The sequence below is a fragment of the Vulpes lagopus genome, chromosome 15 (assembly GCF_018345385.1).
Source record: "Vulpes lagopus strain Blue_001 chromosome 15, ASM1834538v1, whole genome shotgun sequence".
NCBI lineage: Eukaryota > Metazoa > Chordata > Mammalia > Carnivora > Canidae > Vulpes > Vulpes lagopus.
In genome coordinates this window covers 9770489-9792426 of record NC_054838.1, presented here as the reverse complement: position 1 = coordinate 9792426, position 21938 = coordinate 9770489, and the positions used below count along the sequence as shown (strand labels likewise).

Below are 21938 nucleotides of genomic sequence, written 5' to 3'. Positions count from 1 at the left end.
ATGTCGGGCTCCCAGAGGAACAGGGGCGTCCGTGCTCACCCAGTGCCCAGCACTGGTCCTAATGTAGCGCCTATCTAGGAGGTAAGAGGCCTCCCAGAACCTCAGCCGGGGGAGGATGAAGGAGGAGACTTGTCTCAGGGAACCCAGCTTGGTGAGGGCTGTGGGGACAATATCCCCAGGATGCAGGAACAAGGTGGTAAGGAGGGTGAGGGCAGAGCCAGCACACGCTGCCCTCCTAGGAACCCCAACCAGACAGCAGGAGCCGGGGGGGGGGGGGGGGAGTGCATGCCAGTCCTAGGCCGCAAAGCCTCCGTTAGTCCCCCAGGGCAGGTGGGTGCAGAGCAGAGGCCCTGGGGCAGGGTCCCAGCTAGGCCCTGCTGGACTGAGTGGAGCCATCCCCAGCACCCAGTTCCCTGGGCCACACCAAGTGTCCCCTGAGGCCTGTGGTCAGCAGCAGAGGGAGGCCACCGCCTTCTCTATGCCCAGCACACAGCAACGAAGCTCTGGGCACATGACGAGGACCAAACATCAGCAGGTGGCTCCCTGGGCCTCCGCCTGCTCTCCCTCCTCATCCAGGCTTTGTCGCCCAGGCTCAGCCCCACGGAACCTGGGAGTTTGGAGGCTGGCCTCGTTCAGAGGCCACTCCCAGGTCAGTCTAGGGGCATCAGGGCAGCAGACAGAGGAAGGGATGCAGCAAATCCATGGGCAGAAGTCACGAGGCAGGATACAGATTTAATGCTCTTTCACTGAGAGCCCTGACTACTTCTAGAAAACCAGACAGTGCTGGCTATAGGCTTCCTCTTCTCCCTCCCTGTGAGAACCTGCTCTTAGGATGGGCCTGATGGCAAGTGTTCGTGTCCTGTGAACAGGCTTATAAGCCACGACAGGTGGTCAGCCTTTGAAGAGGGAGCCCAACCCTCCATCCAACAGATGGAGAAACTGAGGCCCAGGAAGGTGACATTCATGCCCAAGGTCACCCAGCCAATGGGTAGTGGAGCTAGACTTTGACTTCCAGTCTGGGTCCTTGGGCTCCTTACTTCCAGCCTCTCTCTCGGAGGGCTGTCTGTAACAACAAGGCCTTAAACGTCTATCTCATGATCACAGTGCTTTGCCGGGTGGGATGGTGGCCGGGTAGGAGCCTGACGGTGGAGCCTCACCTCCTGGATGCAAATCCAGGGTCTCACGGACCCTGTGACATCATCAGTCCGTTTCCTAACCTCTCTGCTTCAGTTTCTCATCTACTGACCCCCCAGGGCTGCTATAAGAATTAAATGAGTTTATATACACAAAGCACTTAGAAATAGCACTCGGCACAGGATTAGCTGTCGCCTGTCACCCCCTAGTTCTGGGCTGGGAAGCAGCCTCCTTTGCAAACTCCTATGTGTCACTGTGAAGTTGACACCTCCGTGTTGCTCCACCTGTAGTCAAATCAGCCTGCGGTCTGGTGGTGGGTTAGCAGTGAGCTTGGCTGCAAGATCTTTCTCTATCTTGGCATCTCTTTCACCAGTGGTGAGACAGCCAATCCAGTAGCTGGCTCCGTGAACATAAGCCCCCAGGAGGTGGGAAAATAAGTGGCTGCTTGCCTGATAGCCACTCATGGGCCAGGAAGGACATCCACATCCTTGTGCCCAGGAGCACCCCAGGCTGGTGGAGGATCTGAACTGCCTCTTCCTCCCTGGCTGGTTCCGTGCCAGGCAACACTGTGATCTGCCTCCAGGGGACAAGACAAGGCAAGGGGCAGGGAGACACCTCGGGCCACCCTTTCTTCTCTCCTAGGGCCAGGGCGAGGACCCATCTCCGCCTCTGTGACCTTCTGCATGTTCCCTCTGCCCCCTTCCTCTTTGAACAAACAGTAGCAGGAGAGCAGAGCCCCCAGGGATCCTGCTGCTTTCTCGGCTTCGGCATGAGGTCTAATAAGCCAAGGAAATGAGACCCTTCCCAACTCCTGGCTGCAGGCAACAGGGACACAGCTCTGGCCTGAGGCTCTGGATGATGGCGCCTGGGGCCACCTCTGAGCCAACTGCACTCCCAGAGAGAAGTCGGAGTGGGAGGGACAGGGGTGGCAGGGAGGACTACAGACACACGACGGGTATCGCTTTACTTGTCTGAACGCTGTCTGATAAACCACCATCCTCTTCAACATCTCCTGTGGCTGCCAGGAAAAAAAAAAAGGTTTCACGCTGGCGTTACCAATTGGTCTTGTCCGCCCTCTGGTGCCAGACCCTGGGCCTGCCAGCCTGGGGCCGCCCTGCCAACATCCCGCGCCACATAGACGCAGCCTGACTTACACCAGAGGCCTGCCCAACGCCCCCAGATACAGCAGCTACCCAGTTCTAGTCAAGCAGACACCACCCCTTGTCACCAGCCAGAGAACGCGACACGGATGCATCAGCAGGTTGTCACAGGGGCATGAACTTTGCTCTTTGGGGAGGTGACAGGACAGCAAAAGCTCAAAATAAGTGTCTGAGCTGTCCTGACCTGACATTTGGATAGGGTTTCCTTGAAAGGGGAAGAAAAATTCTGGCATGACTCTCTTCCCACTGTGGGTGGGAGGCCAGTCCGTGCCTGGCACCTCTGGGACGTAGGGTTGTAGAGTCTCGGCTCCCTCAGCCGTAGATGACTGGGGGTAGGAAGACCCTTCTGCTCCCCCAGGACCATGCCCCACACTCCCAGGCCAGTGAGGAGTGGGGGGCGAGATGGAGAAAGTGAGTGGCTCCCCTTTGGCCAGTCCCTCATCTGAGAGAGTTCCGCACCATGCCACGCCAGGCCTCAGGGGCAGGGGCCAGTGCAATCCTGTAGGTTTGGTAAGACGGCAATGTAGGTAAGAGCTTGAGCTTTGGAGCCTGGAAGACTCTGGAGTCAGTGGTAAGATGTGGCCCTGCCTTAGGCGACTGACTTACCCCTCTAAGCCTCAGTATCCTGACACACGTAGGCTCATGATACACCTGAGCTGTTACCATTATTACTTCCAGAGGAAGCTCCAGCCTGTTTGGTGCCCACATGGTTTCATCTCTTGGTCAAGGAGATGTTAGGAGCCGGCACCACGTGTGAGTCTGTGTCCCACCTCACTCTCCCTCCAGAGGCAGCAGAAGCCGGGGGAGACAGCTCTAGTCTGCTCCTCTGGAGGGGACCCGGGGCGCTTACCAGGACCTCCGATTTCACAGCCGGCCTGTAGATGAAGTTGGACTCCTGGTGGACCATGACCGGTTTGGAGATAGTGGACACGCCAGGGCCTCGTGGAGGCTGAGGGCTTGGGCAAAATGTCTACAAGGGTTAGTTTAAGAGAAACCCGTGTGAAGTCGTGGCGGGAGTGGCCCAGGCTAACCGGGGCACTTGGACGCACATGCAAATTCACGGCAAGAGTGAGCCCCCCTGGTTCATTCACCCTGTTGGAGGTGCTCGGGGTGTGATTCTCAGCGGAGAGACAAGAAGTCCATTGGCCACAGTGTGTTCTGAGGCCACAGAAACTCCTGGGTGGCTCTAAGAAATCAGAGCCTTGAGCCAGAGCCTAGTTGCGAGGGTGCCAGTAGCCACTGTCACTCAGAGGATATGCTTTCAAGGCTCGCTCTCAGTGACCGTGGGTGCCATCTAGCCTCCTCTCCGCCTAAAGGCTATTTCTTCTGGCCACGGTTCCATTCCCCAGACTGCACACAAAGCATCTGCTGTCCCTGGTGCGTGGGCACGGAGGCTCTGGACACGGGGTGAGGACCGGTAAGAGCAGCACCCGGGAGAGCTGAGGCAATCTGTCTGCTTTGCTCTAATGTGCTCCATCATCTTGGCCAAGACAAATCGAATCGGATCACAGCCCTGCCCAGACTCTTCACAGGTCCCCACTGACTGCTGAGCTTCTTGGCTTGACCCACAAGGTCCTCATGAGTTCCTCCACCTTCCCCCGCGGCCCCGTGTCTCACTCCTCACCTTCCTCACACTGCCTAACTTCAGCCGGTCTTTCTTGTCTTGATTTTTGCACACACTCTTTCCTCCCTCTACTTGACCTGCTCAGGTCTTAACTTGGGTGTCACTGCCTTCAGAAAGCCCTCTTTGTGGTTTTCCTCTCCATCCCAACTCATCACAGCACCTGTGTTCTCCCATCTGTCCCCATATAGGTGACAGTCTCCTGCTTACTTATCTCTTGTCCTCTCCAGATGGTTTGGGCAGGGACGGGGCTACCCATTTTGAGGTGGTTCTCCAGAGCCAGGCGTAGTGCCTGGCATCTCATAGGTGCTCAATGAACATGTTGGATGAATAAATGAAGGACTTAGTAGTATGCTGGGCACACAGGACGGTGCCTGGGGGGTAGACACGGCCCTGAAAACCTTTGTCTGGCAGGTCTGGTGTGGCAGGCACGTGTGCCAAGCAGCACCAAGTGTTTGTTCCCATCACCTGAGGCCTGCTGGTGGCTGGTACGACGTGCAGAGGCAGACGTGTGCCCACATGGATTCTGGCTCCTGGAGGAAGTCCCAAGGAGAGGGTTGGGCAGGGTCGGTGGTACAAGGACCAAAGTGCTGACATGGGCAGGATGAAGCTAACCTAACAGCAGCCCCCTGGCCCTCAAATCAGGAATAACCCTGACTTTGATGTCACGGAAGACATTTGGGTCCAGTTCTTCAGAGGCCCCTTGTGTGGGAGGAGTTTTGGGAGGAGACTTTCCTGTGCTTTGATGGAGAACTAACAGTGGGAATTTTGTGATTCCTGGAGGAGTCAAGAAAGCTGGACCCTGTTTGGATTCTTGATTCTGACTCAAAAGCCTACAGAATTTACCTCCAATCTCATCTTTGAGCTTCACCCAGATTTTCCTATATCCTGTTCTGTCACTGATCATAGTTAATGTCTGCTGAACACCTACTATGTGCCTGCCATTCTCCTAAGTATTAACTTCAAATGAGTTCATGGCTTAACTCATTTGATCCTCCTAACAGGTAGGGGCCATTTACATTCCCATTTTATGCATGAAGAGCCGCAGGCTCAGACAGGTGAAGTCACGCATGCCCAAAGTCATCCAGCCAGCCAGGGGTTGAGCCAGGGTTCAAACCCAGGTGGTTCCTCCTCACCGTCTTTACATTCCCTGTACCTTCCATGCCCTTCCTCTCATCCTTCATGTATTGTCATCCTTCAAGGCTCAGCTCATCAGCTCTCTACTCTGCAGAGGTGTCTTCAACCTCCCGTTAGAATGAATCCTTCCCACAGCACATGGCCTGTGCCATTCTATAGCTGAATCATGTCTGCTCAGCTGCTCATCCTTCAGATGGCAAAGTCCTGGAAAGCACGGGGGTGCCAATTTCCTGTGTCCCCTTCAGCACTGCTCCACTGCTCCCTTCTCCCCCTCACATAGAGACCCAAGGCTGGTGCTCAATCAATGACTATTGAATCAAATTTGTCGAGGAAAAGCTGCTGCCCATCTGTGTGGGGTGTGGGGACTCACAAGAAGGATATGACCCTCTGGGCCAGGCTATCTCAGCCCCCTGTAAACCTGCTCCTGGCTGGGCTTGGGACAAGACATCCCTGGAACGCACAGACTTCTCTCTGTTAGAGCTGTAAGGCTCTCGACCCACCAGAGGTCTAGAGGGAGTCCCTCTGAGAGTCCCCAGAAGCTCAGCCTTGTTGGCACCTGGCACTTTCTTAATTCCCACCTTCCCCCAAGCTCTCCTGAATGCTTTGAGACCCTGATTCTGCTCTTCATGCTGGGATTCAAATCCACGCAGGGAAGGTTAATAAGAATAACTGATGAGGGCAGCCTGGGTGGCTCAGCGGTTTAAGCGCCTGCCTTCCGCCCAGGGCGTGATCCTGGAGTCCTAGGATCAAGTCCCACATCAGGTTCCCTGCGTGGAGCCTGCTCCTCCCTCTGCCTGTGTCTCTGCTTCTCTCTCTCTCTGTGTTTATCATGAATAAATAAAAAAAAATCATTAAAAAAAAAGAATAACTGATGAGGTACTATTGACTGCCCCCTCAGCTGACACGAGCTCCTTTAACTCTGACGAGCCTGGCCCCATGACTACCGAAGCAGAGTGTTTTGTTTGTCCCTCTATGGGATCAAAGCTCCATATCTTTTTCCTTGGGGACTGTCTTTTCCAAAATAGCCTTTAGGATTTAGATTAAGAACGATTAATAAGAAGTATGTCTTTTTGAGAAGGATCAATGTTCAGCCTCCTAACATCCAAGGGGAAAAAACCCCCTGGTCTTTTTATAGTAAATTTGGAGATTTCTAGGAACTCTTCGTCTTCATTTTTTCTGTAGCTGGAAGTTGGCCAGAACTTCTGGGTATTATACTTCAAGCCAACATAATTGGCGAACTCCATAGAAAATGGCACTGTAATGTCTTAACACTGCACCAGACAGTGTTATCACTTCATTTAAGGAGCCTAACACTGCTCCACTGCTCCTCCTCCCTTCCTTTTCCCCTGTTAACCCGGGGATTCATTTCCCATATTCACGGTTTCTTGAGCTTGTATCATTAAGTGACTGGCTGTGACACAGAGCTCTGGCGATTCACTGGCACAGCCTTGCAAGCACTACCTAGAATGCTACCGGCCCACACTAGCCAAGAGGACCAAAGAGAAACCAAGAGACATTGATCCCCAGTAGCTCACCACAAGCATCCCAGGCAATTCACCAGACAGGATAGTACTTCAAAACCAGCAGAAACCACACACATGCGGGGTGGCCACAACATGCAGGATGGGGGTTCATTCCTGGAAAATGGGTTGGAGTGATGTTTCTTCCCGTCTCCACTCACGAGAGCAGCGGAGGATGTGGGAACCAACAGCAGCCCTGCCCACTCTTTCTGCCTCCCAGCCTAGCATGCAGAAGAGGGGCAGTACCTTGGGGGTGGGTGGGAAGCTCCGTTCAGGAACAGGGGAGTTAGTGGGCTTGCCACTGTGGTTCTTTGCCTCCCAGTCCTCTGTTGGATTTCCTGTGTCCCCAGCACGGAAGGGGTGGTTGCCCAGTGCCTCTTCCAGTGCCGAGGGTAGCGGGCGGGTAGGAGTCAGGTCTTGGGTGGGAATAGACGGTGGGGGAGGGATGGGAATGGGGGGTGGGGTGCGTTGCACCCAGGGTGAAGATGAGGCACTCACACGGCTTGAGGATGGAAGGACAGGGGGTGCGGGGATCTTGGGGGATGGGTTGGAGGGTGGAGGGTGGGGCATCACAGGTAAGGCGGAGGGAGTCTTGGGAGGATAGTAGAACATGTCCAAGGGGATGTCATCCAGGTCAGTGGTGTGGAGGTGCAGCCCGCCTGCGAAGCGTCTCAGAGGTGGGGCCAGGGGAGACACGGAAGGTGGGGGAGGCGGGGGCCCCGTGGTCATCTGGGGGGTTACAAGGAAGTTCTGTAATTTTCTGACTCATGCTCCACTTCACAATACATTGAGTGTAATGCTTTTCTGTTTCTTTTGCTGCTGGAGACCCACCACCCACAAACCAGAATCACTTCTCTGTTACCTGGGTGCTCCAGTGAGCCCAAACCAAGTGGCCAGGACAGAGCGCCCAAATGCAGGATGGTCCCAAATTATGCCACATGTGGGTGATATGTAAGGTGACTATACTGTTTATCATCTAAACTGGAACAGACTTGATAGTGAAAGGGGCACTCTTAGCAATTACTCCAGGACAACACACCTAACCCAGACCATCTCAGATGGGCTAGGACTTGGTGGTGACTCTGGAGATAAGCCCAGAAATATAGATGTGTCTCCCTCCTCAGGAGAGCAAGGCAGAGAGGGCTGGTAGGGGTGGCCCTGGACAATGAAGCTTGCCAGTGGCCACCCTGCCTCCCACTGTCCCCAGAGTGGGTCATTCTAAAGGCAACAGGAGGGCTTACTGTGGAAAGAAGGGCTCTGTTACCTCTGAAATCTCATTATCAGCAGAGGAAATCTGCTCAAGGCGCGTCTGACATAGCCTTTCCACCCAATACTGAATCTTTTCCGATTCCTCAAGGTCTTCTCGCTCTGTCTCAGACACCTAGGACCCAAGGACAGTGCAAAGGGAGAGGACAGAGGGCACACCTGAGTCCCATGAAGGTGGCACACTCATATCAGTAGCACAGAACCACTTCTTTTTAAAAGTACTGTTGGGTGCACCCACTCTCCAGAAAAGACCTCAGCTTGTTCCACCCGGCCCCAAAAGAGGTGGAAACCAAGAGGGAGAGGGTGCTAGGGGATCAGGGTGACTTATGGCACTTGTAGGCCAAATCAGAGGAGGCGCTTGTAGCATTGTGTGGACCTAGCTGGGATTAGGCTTCCAGGGTCCCCACAAACTCTGAGGTTCTTGTGATTTTCCACAAATGATCCTTTTTTTAGGCTCTTAGCACATTCCAAAAGTTTAACTTTGCTCTTTTCCCTCCTCCAGGCTGCCTTGTCCTCAGAAGTACAAGTTGGATTTTATTTTTAATATTGTAGCTTATTCGTTCCTAATGGCAGACCTAATGCACTTCACATTTTCCAGGATTACTCTGGTTTTATAATCTAATCAGCTTGGCATTCTGATTCATGGGAGCATTAAAGAGAAGCAGAACAATAATAACATCTCTAATAGCTAGGGAGTTAAGGTCACCTAACTTACCTAGGAAATAGGAATTACCCATGCTAGATGACTGCTTGTGTCATGTCTTAAAGAGGATAGCCTTAGATACATTTCCAGGTTAAAGAAGCCTAGCCTCAGATCCCCCCCCACCTTTTTTTTTAAGATTTATTTATTTGAGAGAAAGTAAGAGAGAGAGAGCAAGAGCATGCATGGTGGGGACAGGCAGAGGGAGAAGCAAATTCCCCACTGAGCAGTGATCCCAACATGGGGCTTGATCCCAGGACCCCAAGATCATGACCCAAGCCAAAGGCAGATGCCTAGTCAACTGAACCACCCAGGCACCCCAGATATATCCTATGTTGATGGAAGCAGCTTCAGACTCATTGCCTGATTAATTGGGGAACAGCCTCAGATACCACTCCTGTACAAAGGGGTGAGCATCAGACCCATACTCTCAGAGCCAAGGCAGGTTGGAGAAATCTGGCCTTGGACTCGTAACCTGGGTAGAGGGGCCAATCTGACCTAGACCTGATGATAGGTGGCTGGAAGGCTAACTTCAGTTCTATAGTCTAGGCAGAGAGAGGGGTTAGCCTTGGAGTCATACCCTGAGTAGGGAGAAAGACTCCAGAGCCACACCTGGGCCAGACAGGCCTAGTCTTGGACTCATACTCTGTGGGGGCTGGGATGGTGGGGACAGACTAAACCTCTAGCCAGGTGTGTAAGGGGCTAACCTAAGTGTGACAGTCTGGGCAGAGAGGCTAGCCTCAGACCCACACTTGAGCGAGGAGTCTAGTCTCTGTTCCAAATATACACCTAAGCCAGAAGCTAGTCTCCATGACCCTGGGCAGGTGGGATGATCCCACATTCCTGACTGAGCAGGGTTCACTCCATCCTTGGACTCCACTTGAGGAAAACAACTTGAGCTGGTCCCCCAGGAGCATGGTGGGGAACAACCAAACTCTGTCCCTGGGATGCTCACCTGGCCTGTAAGTAGGACACATACCTCCTGGGCCAGCCGGTTTATCTTCAGTTGTTTCTCCTTTTCCAGCATTTCCTCTTTCTCTTTGTAAAGCTTTTGCTCAAACTCTAGTTCCTTCTTATTCTTTCTCAACTCCTGTAGGCTGTCATACTTGGCTTTCTTCTTATCCTTTCCTTTCTGAGCAAATGTGGCAGTGTTTACATGAGAAGGGTTACAAGGTCATGTTGAGGCTGGCACAGCACAGCAAACAGAGCATTCAGTCCACAGACAAGGCCAGAAAACCACCCTGTGGTGAGCCCCTCCCCCAGCGCTGCCCCTCTGTGCTGGGCACTGGACCTCCAGTCTAGGGCAGGCAAAAGGCTGCTTCCAACTGTGGAGTGGGAGACACATGCCCTGTGCCAGCCAGAAGAACTGGCTTATGAGTTCACTAGCTAGCTGTGTGACCTTGGCTAAGTTCTTTGACCTCTCTGGGCCTGATTCACCTCATCTTCAAAACAGAACTACCTTCCCCATAGGCTTGCCATCAGAGCCAATAAAATAACATCTATAAAGGAGCTTTATAAATATGAAAGCATGATATAAATAAAATACATAGTATTTATGGCCTGGTATCTGGGTACATGCCTTCTCCATCACCTGGAAAGAAAGGTGTCTCATGTTCAGGTAACAGAGATGCATCCTGGGAAGTTCTACAGAAAATCTGGGGGACCTGGCAGGCCTCATTTGCAGAGATCCTCTGTCCTAAGCTGTGAGAGGTGGGAGTCAGCCTCAGACCTGGAAGCTCAGAGGCAGGGACATCAGATTTTGCTCTGATGCTTAAGCTCCAGACCATTTAATCCTATAGAGGCCCTCTGAACTAGGCTCCTGAACTGAGGATTAGTCAGGAACTACAGGACTAGGAAATGAGGAGGGGGAAGAGGATGGCCTTACTGCCTTATACGGACTCTCAGGATTCAAAAGGTTTGGGGATCAGAGATGCAAAGCAAACAGACTCCTTATTTTTCCCTGTTGGCATTGGACCCATAAAACCTGCTTTCCTGGCTGCTTCTCCCATGGGGTTGCAAGGAAGCCAAGGAGTAAGGAAGAAGAGAATTAACGTTTAAGGACTGCCTAGGTGCCAAGGAATTTATGCTGATTATCTTATATGTAGGTATCATCCTCGCTCTCTTGATGAAGGAGCCAAGGCTCAGAGAGGTGAAGTCCCCTGCCCAATGTCAAACATCTAGCAAGTGGTGGTGCCAGGATGTGGACCTGAGTCTTCCGGGTCCTACATATTTTCTTCTGCACCTAGATGAGCTACCAGCAGCTGGGGGCATGGCAGGAGGGAGGGTCAGACCCATCACACACAGCACAGAGGACAGAGCTAGCACTCAGCAGAGGGCACAGCAGAGACAGTTAACACTCTGGGGTATTTGGGTGGAGGGAGGAAATTAGCCTGCTCACTGAGCTCACCCCCACCCACAACAAGTTTTTTGGGGGGTCTTCTCTCAGGATTCCTGAATCATCCCAGCACCCATGGGCAGGAATGAGGAATGGAGTTTCTCAGCATCAGGACACCAAACTTTGTCCCCAGCTGGAGAGGCTTGGGGGTGCAGTTATGGATCTATGAGGAGTCATCCTGCCTCCAAACCCAAACACAACCCCTACTCCCACGCACAGGCAATGTGCTTTGGAAATGGTCCCCCATCTTGGGCATAGAGGCCCACGCCCAGAGCAGTCTATGAACTTGAGAAAATGATTCTCATTGCCTCAGAGTCCTGCTTGGTTCCTTGCCTACCATGTCGGCTCAGTCGATAGATGAACCCTGCTATCGTGTTATAGATCAGACCCCAATCTCCCCCAAGAGGAGCCAAAAAACATTCTGCCTAATGGAAGCTTGAATAAGGGCATGACTCCTTGCAGGGCCCACCATGATAGGAACGGCCATTCGATGAGTTAACAACAACAAAACCCCGTCAAAACTACCAGTGCTAAGATTTTAGAGCCAGGGCTCATGGATGGGGCAGACAGGACAGTTTCTGTCCCTCTTCCAAGAAAGCAGCACCTGTTTACTGAAGCAGGCGGTTAAATTGTTCCATAGCATAGTCTCCTGACCTCATACTGGCGCCCAGTGTACAGTTGCGTGTGAATCCGCCTCCCCTGGGGGACAGCGGGCTCCTGCTAGTAGAGCTGGTTTGCATGATTTAGTGAGAAGCTTCGTCGGAACCATGCACCCTTCAGGCTCTGATGAGGACTCTGTGGGGCTACAGGCCAGGGGACCTTGGATCCCAGAAGGACTTATTGCCAGATTGGGAATAAAAGATATTGAATCTATCTTTTCAAATAAGGGAAATTTTGTGCGTTGGTGATCATGGCTGTAGATGGCCACGTGCACTACCGGGGGACTAGCTGCTGGGAGACAAGGCGTGTCGCAGACTCTAGAGAAAGTGACAATGGATTTTCAGAGCCAGCACGAGGGATGTGATTCTATTGTCTGTTTAAGCTGTCAGTTCAATTCATGGCAAATAGTCCTTTTGATCTGGGAGGAAAGACACATGGGGTGGATGTGCTCTTGCTTTACCTAGAAGCAGTCTTTCTCTCTTTTGGAAGTGAAATGAAAACAAATATATATATTGAAGGAATGAATAGAGGGAAACAGGTCTGCTTCTTTACCAACACCAACTTCTAAGTTACAGGATTTCCTATGGGAGGTGTGTGTGTGTGTGTGTCTGTGTGTCTATGTGTGTGTGTGTGTGTGTGTGTGTAGGAGATGCTAGTTCTCTTACATTTGCCTGGTTATTAGTATCTGGAAAAGATTTTACCTATCCATCTACTTTTAATTACTTTTTTTTCCAGTGAAATCCTGTGTATGTGTGTGTGTGTGTGCGGGTGCATGTGCACTGTCCTCTCTAGGTGAGTTCTAGTAGAGACGGTGCATAGAGAATTAGATATCTAACCCAATGAGACATCCTAAGCCACAGAGTCAGGCTGTAGGATGAAAAAGCCAGTCTTATGAGAGTGGATCCTTTCTGAGACCATAGCAGGGAGAAAAAAAAAAAATCCCCCATGGTGCTCTGTCCTAAGTTGATTCAATGTCATATAAATGATGATTTGTGTGCCTAGGTAAAGATGCTAACTTCTGTCAGAAATAGTATTGCTGGCTATTTTTTTACTGTGTTGGAGGAAGCCGGTAGATGTTTCTGGAACATCAGATATTCCTATTCTACAGGCAGGGAGAAGCTATATAATCATCAAGATCAGCTAGCTGCACTGCTTTGGTTTCTGGGGAGCCAATTTCTTGTGAGAAAGACCCAGTCGAGTGATAACACCTAAATTAGTTCACCAAGATTTATGCTGATGCCCGATTTCCAAATGCCAAGTCATCTCAAATATCCAATCTACAGATATTAACAGCGGCGTTTTCATAATCAAATGCCAAAGTGATTTAGCAAGAAAAAGGACGAGAGCCTAATGGGGCCTGGAGATATAGTAATAAGGTTTAGAGAGAAAATTCAAGGCCCCAGAGACCAGGAAAATGCATTACCCTGGCACATGCAGATATTTCTAGGAATTATGATTGGTGTGGCTCTTAGTCTCAACTCAAGGCAGCAAATCCCTGCCTGGCAGCCAATCTGTGTCTGGCACGCTTGGTCTTGTAACCTGTGCTGTGGACACCCAACCTGATATTTCACTCTGTCTGTCCATGGCTTCTGGTCTTGGCCCTCTGGTTCTAGTTGACAAGAGAAACAAAGTGGAAGCTTCCTGCTGTGGCCCTGCCCCTGCCCTGTGCCTCCTGGGCGGTGCCAGATGGTACTGGGGCAGCTCTCACCCCACGAATCCTTTCCCCCCACAACGCTTCTGTGATGGCGCCCTGCCATTTGATGTCAGCTGGCCTGGGAGGTGCAGACAGGGTCCCCCCTCCAAGTGAACAGGCCGGATTGCATCGTTAGGATTGACAGGAAAAGCAACGATTCTTGGAAAGGCCAAGACCCACAGCAAACTCCGTGGCAAGTGGCACAGCACTCAGTCTCACGACCTACCTTCCGGATGGTCGGGAACTTGCCATCATAACGGTAAAACCACCCAAAGGCTATGAGAACACAGAGAACAAGGAGATGAGATGCAGTTCAGCTCAGCTGGAGCATCCGCAGGCAGCAGCCCGGAGTTGGCATCTCAGGGAACGCGGGGCGCTGTGAGCTGACGAGTGGCACTGGCAACCCCCACAGCCAAGCGGTGCCCGAGCGCTGACCCTCCGCCCCCCTGGCCTCAGCGGGTGGGCCCCGCGCTGCCTGCGAGAGGCCCTGGTTCCCTAGCAGGCCCCACCAACTGCTTCTCCCCGGGGGGCGCTGGCTTTAGAAGCCGGTGCCAGAAAATCGGAGACCCCCCTTGCGGGAGGGTGAGCTTTTTCCAAGCCACAGCTGCAGCCTGCTAACGCAGAGCCCTGCCGGAAGAGAATGGGGCCTCTCCTGCCTGCCGTCTCATCCTTCTGTCCAAGGAATGGCCCCAGACAAAAGAAAGCCTGGGGCTGTGCCTGGAACGGCTGTCACGCAGAACAAAGCTGCCTTGTGTCACAGTGCGGGCCACGTGCCCCACTTTTGATGTTGAGGGAGGCGGCGATGACCGGGCCGGGGTTGGCTCTGGGAAAGGCAGCGCAGGTGGCAGTGGGCAGATCTGCCCCCCAGAAAAGCAGATCCCTACTAAGGCCAGATCACCAGGGCGCCTGCCCCTTGCTTTCCCTAGGCAACAGCATGACAGGGAAACCCCTTGAACCTCAAACTCCTTGGGCCGGCAGTGATCCCTTAGAGAATCACCCACCCTGACCAGCCTGAGTTCTAGAACAGGATCTCGAACGCCTTCCGTTGGACCAAGTACTACCCACTTCCTTGCTGGATCTGGGGATACCTAGGGAGTCCGGGGGAGAGGCCAGAGCAGCAAAGGAAGGACCTGGGCTCCGGCAGGGCAATCCTTAAATATCTGAACTGCTGCCTCAGCAGTTCTGGTGCGCATCAGCGGACGTTTCAGCTCGGCCCCGGTCCTGTCTGGAGGTGTTGCATGCAGTTCTTGGGCTAAGCTGGGCTCACATGGGCTGCGCACGGTGCCCTGGTGGCCGCCGCGCAGGCCGCCCAGAGCCGGGTGTCTGCAGGGCCAGCAGGAGGCGGTGCGCAGGGGAGCAGAGCAGCGTGCCAGGAGCAAGCAAAGCGGGGGGCAAACCTGCTCTCCCTGCTCCTCCGTGCCTCCATCTGGGTCGTCTGCTGGCTCAAGCTCGGGCTCCACTCCCTGATCAGCTACCCAGGAAAAGAGAGGAGGCTGGTGAACCGACAGGCACTCAGGAGACCGGGAGGCCAGTGGTGCTTCCCCTGAGGACCTCTGGCTGCCTCCCTCTCTGGGAACCGTGAGGTCAGGGGCAGGATTGAGGCTCAGGTGCCCCGAGCAAGACGGCCTGGCTCTGCGATGGTGCACGCAGGGCTTACAACCCCGGGAGCTTTAGTTCCTGTCTGTAAGATGGGGATGGGACATTTGGGTGGCTCAGTGTTGAGCACTCATCTGCCTTCGGCTCAGGTGGTGATCCCAGGATCTGGGATCGAGTCCCACATCAGGCTCCCCGCAGGGAGCCTGCTTCTCCCTCTGCCTGTGTCTCTGCCTCTCTCTCTGTCTCTCATGAATAAATAAACAAAATCTTAAAAAAAAAAAAAAAATCAGGGGTCTTGGATCAGACAGGCAAGTGAGGAGCTTTTTGCAGGGCATTCAGTTGACACTTGGGATGTGAGGGACAGAGGATGGGACTATCTGAGTCTTATACGCGAGTGGTGCTTACAGTGGAAGAACAGACCCTCCTGGTTGCTCCCTCCCGCCTTGGGAACTCTGGGTCCCCGGGGGGATGTTGGAGCTATGTGGGCAGGTTGGAGACCCTGAGGAAGTGAGATTCCAAAGGGTAGAGGGAAGACGTGAATTCTGACATCACGTGGAGAATGGCAAAGCATCCATTCCAGTGATTTCCAACCCGGACTTTGGCCTCCCTAGGACTGTGGAAGGTAGTGCAGGGCTCTGCTGTGAGCTGCTTATTCATATTTCAGATATTAATTAGAAGGACTTGCCCATTCATCTATGAAAAGGCTGTAAGTTAAGTTCCTTTGCTTTCAGCTCAATTTGTGTTTACTCAACAGTGGAACACTGATGCTTTCTTGCAAACAAGAAGGACTCCTTAATAAAACAATAGGAAGACCAATAATTACTGAATGGTTTGATAGGAAAAAAATCTCAACTTCTAAACCCTGGGGTCTGTTGGGGGCAGAGGCTAATTGATGGGGTCCTTGACGGAGAGAAAAGCCTAGAAATATCTTATTTAAACCTCTTCATCTCCCAAAGCTCCTTTCAACTTTGGGATCCTTAATTCTTCTCCCTCACTGCTTTGAGTAAAGAGAGCTCTCCTGGGGCCTCTGTGACAATCTGTCCTGGGTCAGCAGAATGTTGGGGTTCTGCTGGGTCGGCCATGGGGAGGCAGGCATTGCCCCTGGGACAGTGATGGTGAGAGGAGCAGCCAGTTCCATGCACATCGTTAGGATGAGGGGTTTCCTTTTTCAGGCTAAGAGATGCTCCACACTCTTTTCTGTCTGCTCAAAAACGTGTGCCCCTGCCTCTCACGGGCACAAAGCCCTGAGTCAGGTATAACCTGTTGGCTAACTGGGCCCCAGAGCTAAAGAGTGGCCAGGGAGGAGCCAGCAGTGGCCTGGTCCCTGGTGGCCCAGCACAACATGGACTGTTCCAGCCTCCCAGGGATGGGGAGAGAGGCAAGAATGGAGCTGGCTCGGAGGCCTTCCTGCATCTCCTGACTTATTTCCCAACAAGATGGAATTGCCAGTGCATATGGGGGATGGATGGGAGCAGCAGCTGCCCCAGCTCAGGCAGGCAGGCTTGGGGCATTAATCCCATGCTTTGCACATTCGTCAGAAAACATTTATATCTTCAAGCAAAGGGAAAGTTCTTGCTCCTTTATTCAAGAAGATTGATTTGGTTTAAAAGCACTAAATAAATAGCTAGCTAGAGAAAGGGTTTTTATTTTTTATAGTTCCTGAGAGGGTGTGTTTGCTTTGAAGCCAAGACCCAACTTCTAGAAAGGTACTAAATTGGCTAGGATTACTTTCATGAGAAGCAATTAAAATCGATTTCTCTCCTTCTGAAGCTCCTCTTTCACTCATAAGAGCAAATTAGCTCCCTGTCTAAAACACAGATTATTCACCAGGAATTTAGCTCTGGCCACATCCTCAACTAATACCAAATGTCAGGGGGGAGGCTGATGAGAGCTCGCTTTGTCCTTCTGAGAGGACCCTGAGATGACACCATACCCTGCTGCCAGGAAGGAATGTGCTGGCAGGTATCTGCCTCGCCCCAGGGAGGGTGAAATGGGACCACCCAGATGCCCTGTCCAACCTCTTCATTGACCCAAGTGGACTGTGTTGGCAAGATGACGTCCCTCTAGGGCTCAGGTATGATCCAAAGTTGGGGCCAGAGTTGTCCAGACCCCATCACAAGATGCCAAATGGCTGTGACACAGGAGAGATGGGGAATCTTGGTTCTTAAGTATATAGATTCACCCCGTATCTACAGGTTCCCAGGTCAGCTGGGCACAATCAGCCACATTAGAACTGGCCCTTTGTCATGTAAAGTGAGAGTAAGGCTCAATCTGGAATCCTGGACTCGTGATTACTACGGCCCCCAAGCTACCTTACTTGGCTTTCTACCACCAGCCGACTGGAGAAGCATGGAGACTGAGCCCCCACTTTGCACTGGTGGTGTGAGCTGCCCCTTGAAGAGACATCCTGCCAGTTGGGGTTGAGAGCAGGTGGACAAGGGAATAGGTGGTGGAGGCCTGGCCTGAAATTGGAGGTAAGAACCCAGGATAGATGAAGGAGGGGTGAAGGGCAGAGGGAGCTGAGGCCCCAGGATGGCCACAGTTTGGGTCTCAGAGGGGTCTCAGTCCTCTTCCTGACTCCATCCCTGAAGGGATATGACCATTGCCTACACACAGGGATGCAGGTGGCAGGGGCATTTCAGGTCAGCTCTCCCCACAGTACCCATCAGCCCTGGACCACCAGAGTCTTCTCTAACATGAGCATTTCCCCTCTTTCTGGCTGCTGTTGTACCCCGCTCTGACTCAGAATCAGGTGGGATGTGGACATGACACCCAGCAAACTGAGATGATGATCCCATGAGCAGCTCAGTTTTGCCACAGCTCTCCATTCCCTGGTCAGCAGCGCAAAGGCATGGGGAGAGGTCCACCTGCCTAAATCTGTGTTGTGGGAGAGAGCCTGGCAGCAGGCCCCCGGGGACAGGGGGGCAGACAGATCCCAGTGCCCCGGCACATGGCTGCCCCTCCATGAAGAAGATGCAGCCCAAGGAGCCACGGACTCTTCACCTGGGGAAGTGGTGGTGAGTGGAGGAAGACCAGCATCTCTTTCTACATACTCCTCAAACCCCAGGCCCCAGAAGGAAGCCCCCTCCCGCAGCACATGATACGTACACTTAGGCTTGCGAAGGGGTATTGGGTGCACCTCTGCGGTGATGGTTTTAGGTGAGAGCAGCTGTTCCTTTGAGCCCCAGTCTTCTTCCCACTGCTTCTTAAACTTCTCCTCCTCTTCCACAATCCTGAAATAAGATCCCCATGCCTGTGACTGGGGTCAGGATTTTTACAGGCCCGCCCTCTGTCTACTGGGAAACCCTAAACAGCCCGGGAAGAGGTCACGTGGCTCTAGCTATGCTGAAGAAAACAAAGTCCCTGGTACTCGTCGTAATCTGCATTGAGTGTGAATGTTACCCTGGGAATTACAAGACCACGTTCTAGTTACCCCAACACGATGGCTAGAACTATGGAATGGCTACAGATAAAGGCGATCCACCAGGGGACAAGAGGGCCAGGCAAACCGGGCCTGGAGGTGGCCTCTGGCTGGCCACAGTCCCGAGAGCACACTCATGTCTGCACACTGACACGTGTGTGCAGGCATGGGGACCCAGGCACTCACTGTTCCATCTCCTTCCGGTATCTTTCATTCTCCTCTGCTGCCTTCTGGGCAATTTCCTTTTTCCTTCTGAAACACAAATTCATGGCATGTTGGAGTCTATGCAAGAGACATAGAACATCCAAGATGGCGTGCTGGAGACTACGCGAGAGAAGTTAACTCTTCCTTGGAGCTAATTCCTGATTTGAGAAAGGTTTAAAATCTTTCTTCCAGGCTCCCATCCAAGGATGCCTGGACCAGATTTGGATGCTGGGGAAACAGGTCCAACAAAATCTGGGCCCCGTGTATGGTTTTGTCTGGCACTGCTGAGCGGAGATTCTGTGATGCCAGGGATGGGAGGCAGATCAACACAGGCCCCACTCTATGTGTCTACCTCCAAACACTTAGATAAAGTGACTGATGACAGGCAGGGCCTGGCTGGAGTGAGGTCCTCCAGGAAGAGGACCCTAGGCCCCATGTAGTCAGGGCTGCTGGCCAAGGCCAGGGCAATGGGCAGAGGTACCACCAGGGCTGGTTCTCCAGGCTCATTCTGTGATGGAGAAAAGAGGTGAAGATCCTGTTCACCTTCCTTTCCCAAATTCCTTTTACACTCTTAGAATGTATCTGGAGTTGACAGTGTGTGTGTGTGTGTGTGTGTGTGTGTGTGTGTGTGTGTGTGAATGGCTCACACCATTTATTCTTTCAGTCCATGATCTCGATCAACTCCAGGAAGAGAGGCCTTATTACCACAGACAGGTATGAATCCCAGCTCAGCCATGTGTGCCTTTGTTCACAAGTGGCTTACCCTCTCTGAGTTAAGACCTCTCAGTCTCCTCACCTGTAAAATGGGTGAATATCATCTATCTTCCCGAGCTATTGTAGGAATTAAGTAAAACGTGAACAAGGCCCTGACACAAGGCCAGCCACATGACTGATACTCAACAAATGTTAGCTACTTAGTGCTAATAGCATCCTCATCTTCCATACTTGTGGGTTTTGGAAGTCAGGGGCTCACCTCAGCTGCAGGGAAGAGCTTGGTGGTCTGGCAGCAAGGGATGGCTGCACGGACCACCACTGAACCCATGTGATCTGAAGACAGGCCTCAGGGGGGCAGGATGAATCTGGCCCAGGACTCAGTGGGCAGGGAGGGTCGGGGAGGAGCATCCGGGCTGGCCACACTTACTGTCGCTCCATCTCCTGCTGCTCCTGGAGGATCTTGTTGGACTCCATAGCCAGCCGCTTCTGCATGAGAAGCTCCTGCCGCTGCAGCTCACGCTGCCGTGCCTCCTCCAGCCGCTCCCGGTCTGTCAGGAACAGCTCACGGCCCTCAGGGAGTGAAAAGAGGCCCCTTACTCAGTCTCCTGGGGAGGAACCTGGGCACCCACTGCCACAGCCCTGGGGACCAAGATGCAGGTTGTCTTCACTGTGGCTCCTGCTGTCTCTGAGCAAGCTTCTCCTGGCTGGGCAGAGATCTCTCCCTCTGCTCTCTCAGAGCTTCAGGAATAGAGACCCTTTGGCCTTTCCCGGGAGTGTGTGACAGAGATCAGGGGTCTGAATGGCTGGGGCTGGAGGTCAGGGTTTAGGGGCCCCCTACCGGGTCATCCTGGACTTACAGCTCCAGCTACAATGGAGATGGTCAGGCTGCGGCTACTCTTCAGCACGTTCACGGCCTGGGGGGACAAGCGGACAGTTGGCTGAAGACTGACAGATCAGGGTGGTCAAAGTCTCTAGAGAGCACAGATGGTCTCAGACCGCGGCAGGGAGAGAGGGCCACGAGAAGTAGAGGGCAGACATGAAAACGACCAGTAGCTGAATACCCCACCTCTCACCTCCTTGTGGTCCAGGTTGGAGAAGTCGATGCCATTGACTTCGACAATCTGGTCCCCTGCCTGGTGTAGAAAGGGAGAAGGGTCAGCGTGTTTGCACTATCTGTAAACCTACTCATCTGCACGAAGGGCTTCCCCTGGTGGCCAGGGTCAGATGTTGAGCCTTCAAGTGGCTGCACCTCAACTCTTCCTGATGAACACAGCAGTTAGAAAGCTCTGATGGGATCCTCTCAAGGTGCATCCACCTCATGTCTCTTTTATCAGTGGTCACATATTATACCACTAGGGGTTCATTCCTTTGGCTTAATTTATGACATTTGCTTCAAAAATGTCATAAATCAGCTTGTAGACACAGGAGCCCTTTGGTTTCTCATATAGCTGAGGCTGTTTTGAGCCATGATAATAATTTGTATAACAGCTAACATCCATCAATCACCTACTATGTGCCAGGCACTGTTTGAAGTATATGTATTAATTCGCTTAATGAATTAATCCACACAACGACCCTAGAAGGAAGGCTATGCCCCCATTTTATAGGAGAGGAAACTGAAGCATAGCAACAGGAGGTAACTTGTCCAGAGTAGAGAGTAAGAGCTCTGGCTCTGGCCTCAGACCACCTAGGTTTGAATCCCAGCCCTATCACACTTATTACACGATCTTATTATCACTTATTACACGATGTGAAAAATCACATACTCTCTCCAAGTCTCAGTTTCTCCATCTGTAAAATGAGGATAATGACACTACCTAATTCTCAGAGTTCTTGCAAATTTTAAAGGACTTAGAACAATGTCCGACCCAGGAAACACTCAGTGAACATCAATTCTTTATTATTACTACATTCCCAAGCTCAGGAGCAAAGGCTCTTGGAGCTGGAGGAGACTGTAGAAAGGTCAAATGTGAAGCTTTCCTTGGGGGCGGGTAGGAATCATAGCCAGTGGCTGCTGGGAGAGGGCTGTGTGGGAAGGCCCGTGCCCCTGTCGCTGTGTGATCATCGTCTGACCCCTTACCCCACTGGGGCCGTGCCAGGGTCACTCACCTCTAACCCCACCTCGGCAGACAGGGAGCCAGGCTTCACGTGGCTGATAAAGATGCCGGGTTTCTGGACGGGCCCACTGGAAATGCTGTGGAAGAGATGGGAAATCAGGTGAGGCTCCGCTCATCCCTGCAGCATTGTTCATTGTCAGTGTCCTGTGCTCTCTGCCTGCATGTCCTGTGCTCTGGCCCCTGAGGCTCAGGTCACCTAGGAGGCTCAGCACCCGTGGTGCTCCATTCTTCACCTGTCCAGCCTCATTTCCCTGTGGCAACCGCCACAAAAAAAAATATTTGTGATTCCCGCTATCCAATCCCTCACCCAATATATGGCACATGCTGTTTCTTCTCTCTTTCTAGTACTTTCCTATTCATTCCTTAAGACTCAAATGCTATCTCTTCTACAAGGTTCTCACCAAGCTCCTTAGTCTCTCCCAAGCCTCAGCTAGCTGCTCCCTCCTCTGCGTTCCTAAGATACTACACCAAGAACAGCATTTGTGCCATTATTTCCTCCTCCCACACCTGTGGCAGGCATCACTAATCGATCACAGCACTCTTTTCTATCAAATCTAGATACAGCCTTACAGTTCTTTCCAAAGCACAGGTGACCCTGGA

The 21938-nt window shown here is 52.4% G+C and overlaps 1 protein-coding gene across 2 annotated transcripts in view; it reads right to left on the bottom strand.

Annotated features, from left to right (window-relative positions):
• The window catches only part of USH1C (USH1 protein network component harmonin), a 45688-nt gene that overhangs the window by 8439 nt on the left and 15311 nt on the right, over positions 1–21938 (bottom strand). The window contains exons 9-20 of one of the 2 annotated variants that reach the window (XM_041730244.1): positions 21331–21415; positions 20295–20354; positions 20079–20135; positions 19649–19791; positions 18490–18555; positions 17991–18115; positions 13513–13562; positions 9518–9670; positions 7837–7953; positions 6819–7301; positions 3145–3264; positions 2102–2152 (exon numbers count right to left, since the gene is read on the bottom strand). In XM_041730244.1, coding sequence (XP_041586178.1) covers positions 2102–2152; positions 3145–3264; positions 6819–7301; positions 7837–7953; positions 9518–9670; positions 13513–13562; positions 17991–18115; positions 18490–18555; positions 19649–19791; positions 20079–20135; positions 20295–20354; positions 21331–21415 — 1510 coding nt within the window. Of the gene's footprint in view, positions 1–2101; positions 2153–3144; positions 3265–6818; positions 7302–7836; positions 7954–9517; positions 9671–13512; positions 13563–14683; positions 14758–17990; positions 18116–18489; positions 18556–19648; positions 19792–20078; positions 20136–20294; positions 20355–21330; positions 21416–21938 lie in introns of both variants that reach the window. The other variant, XM_041730242.1, reaches the window with a different exon arrangement.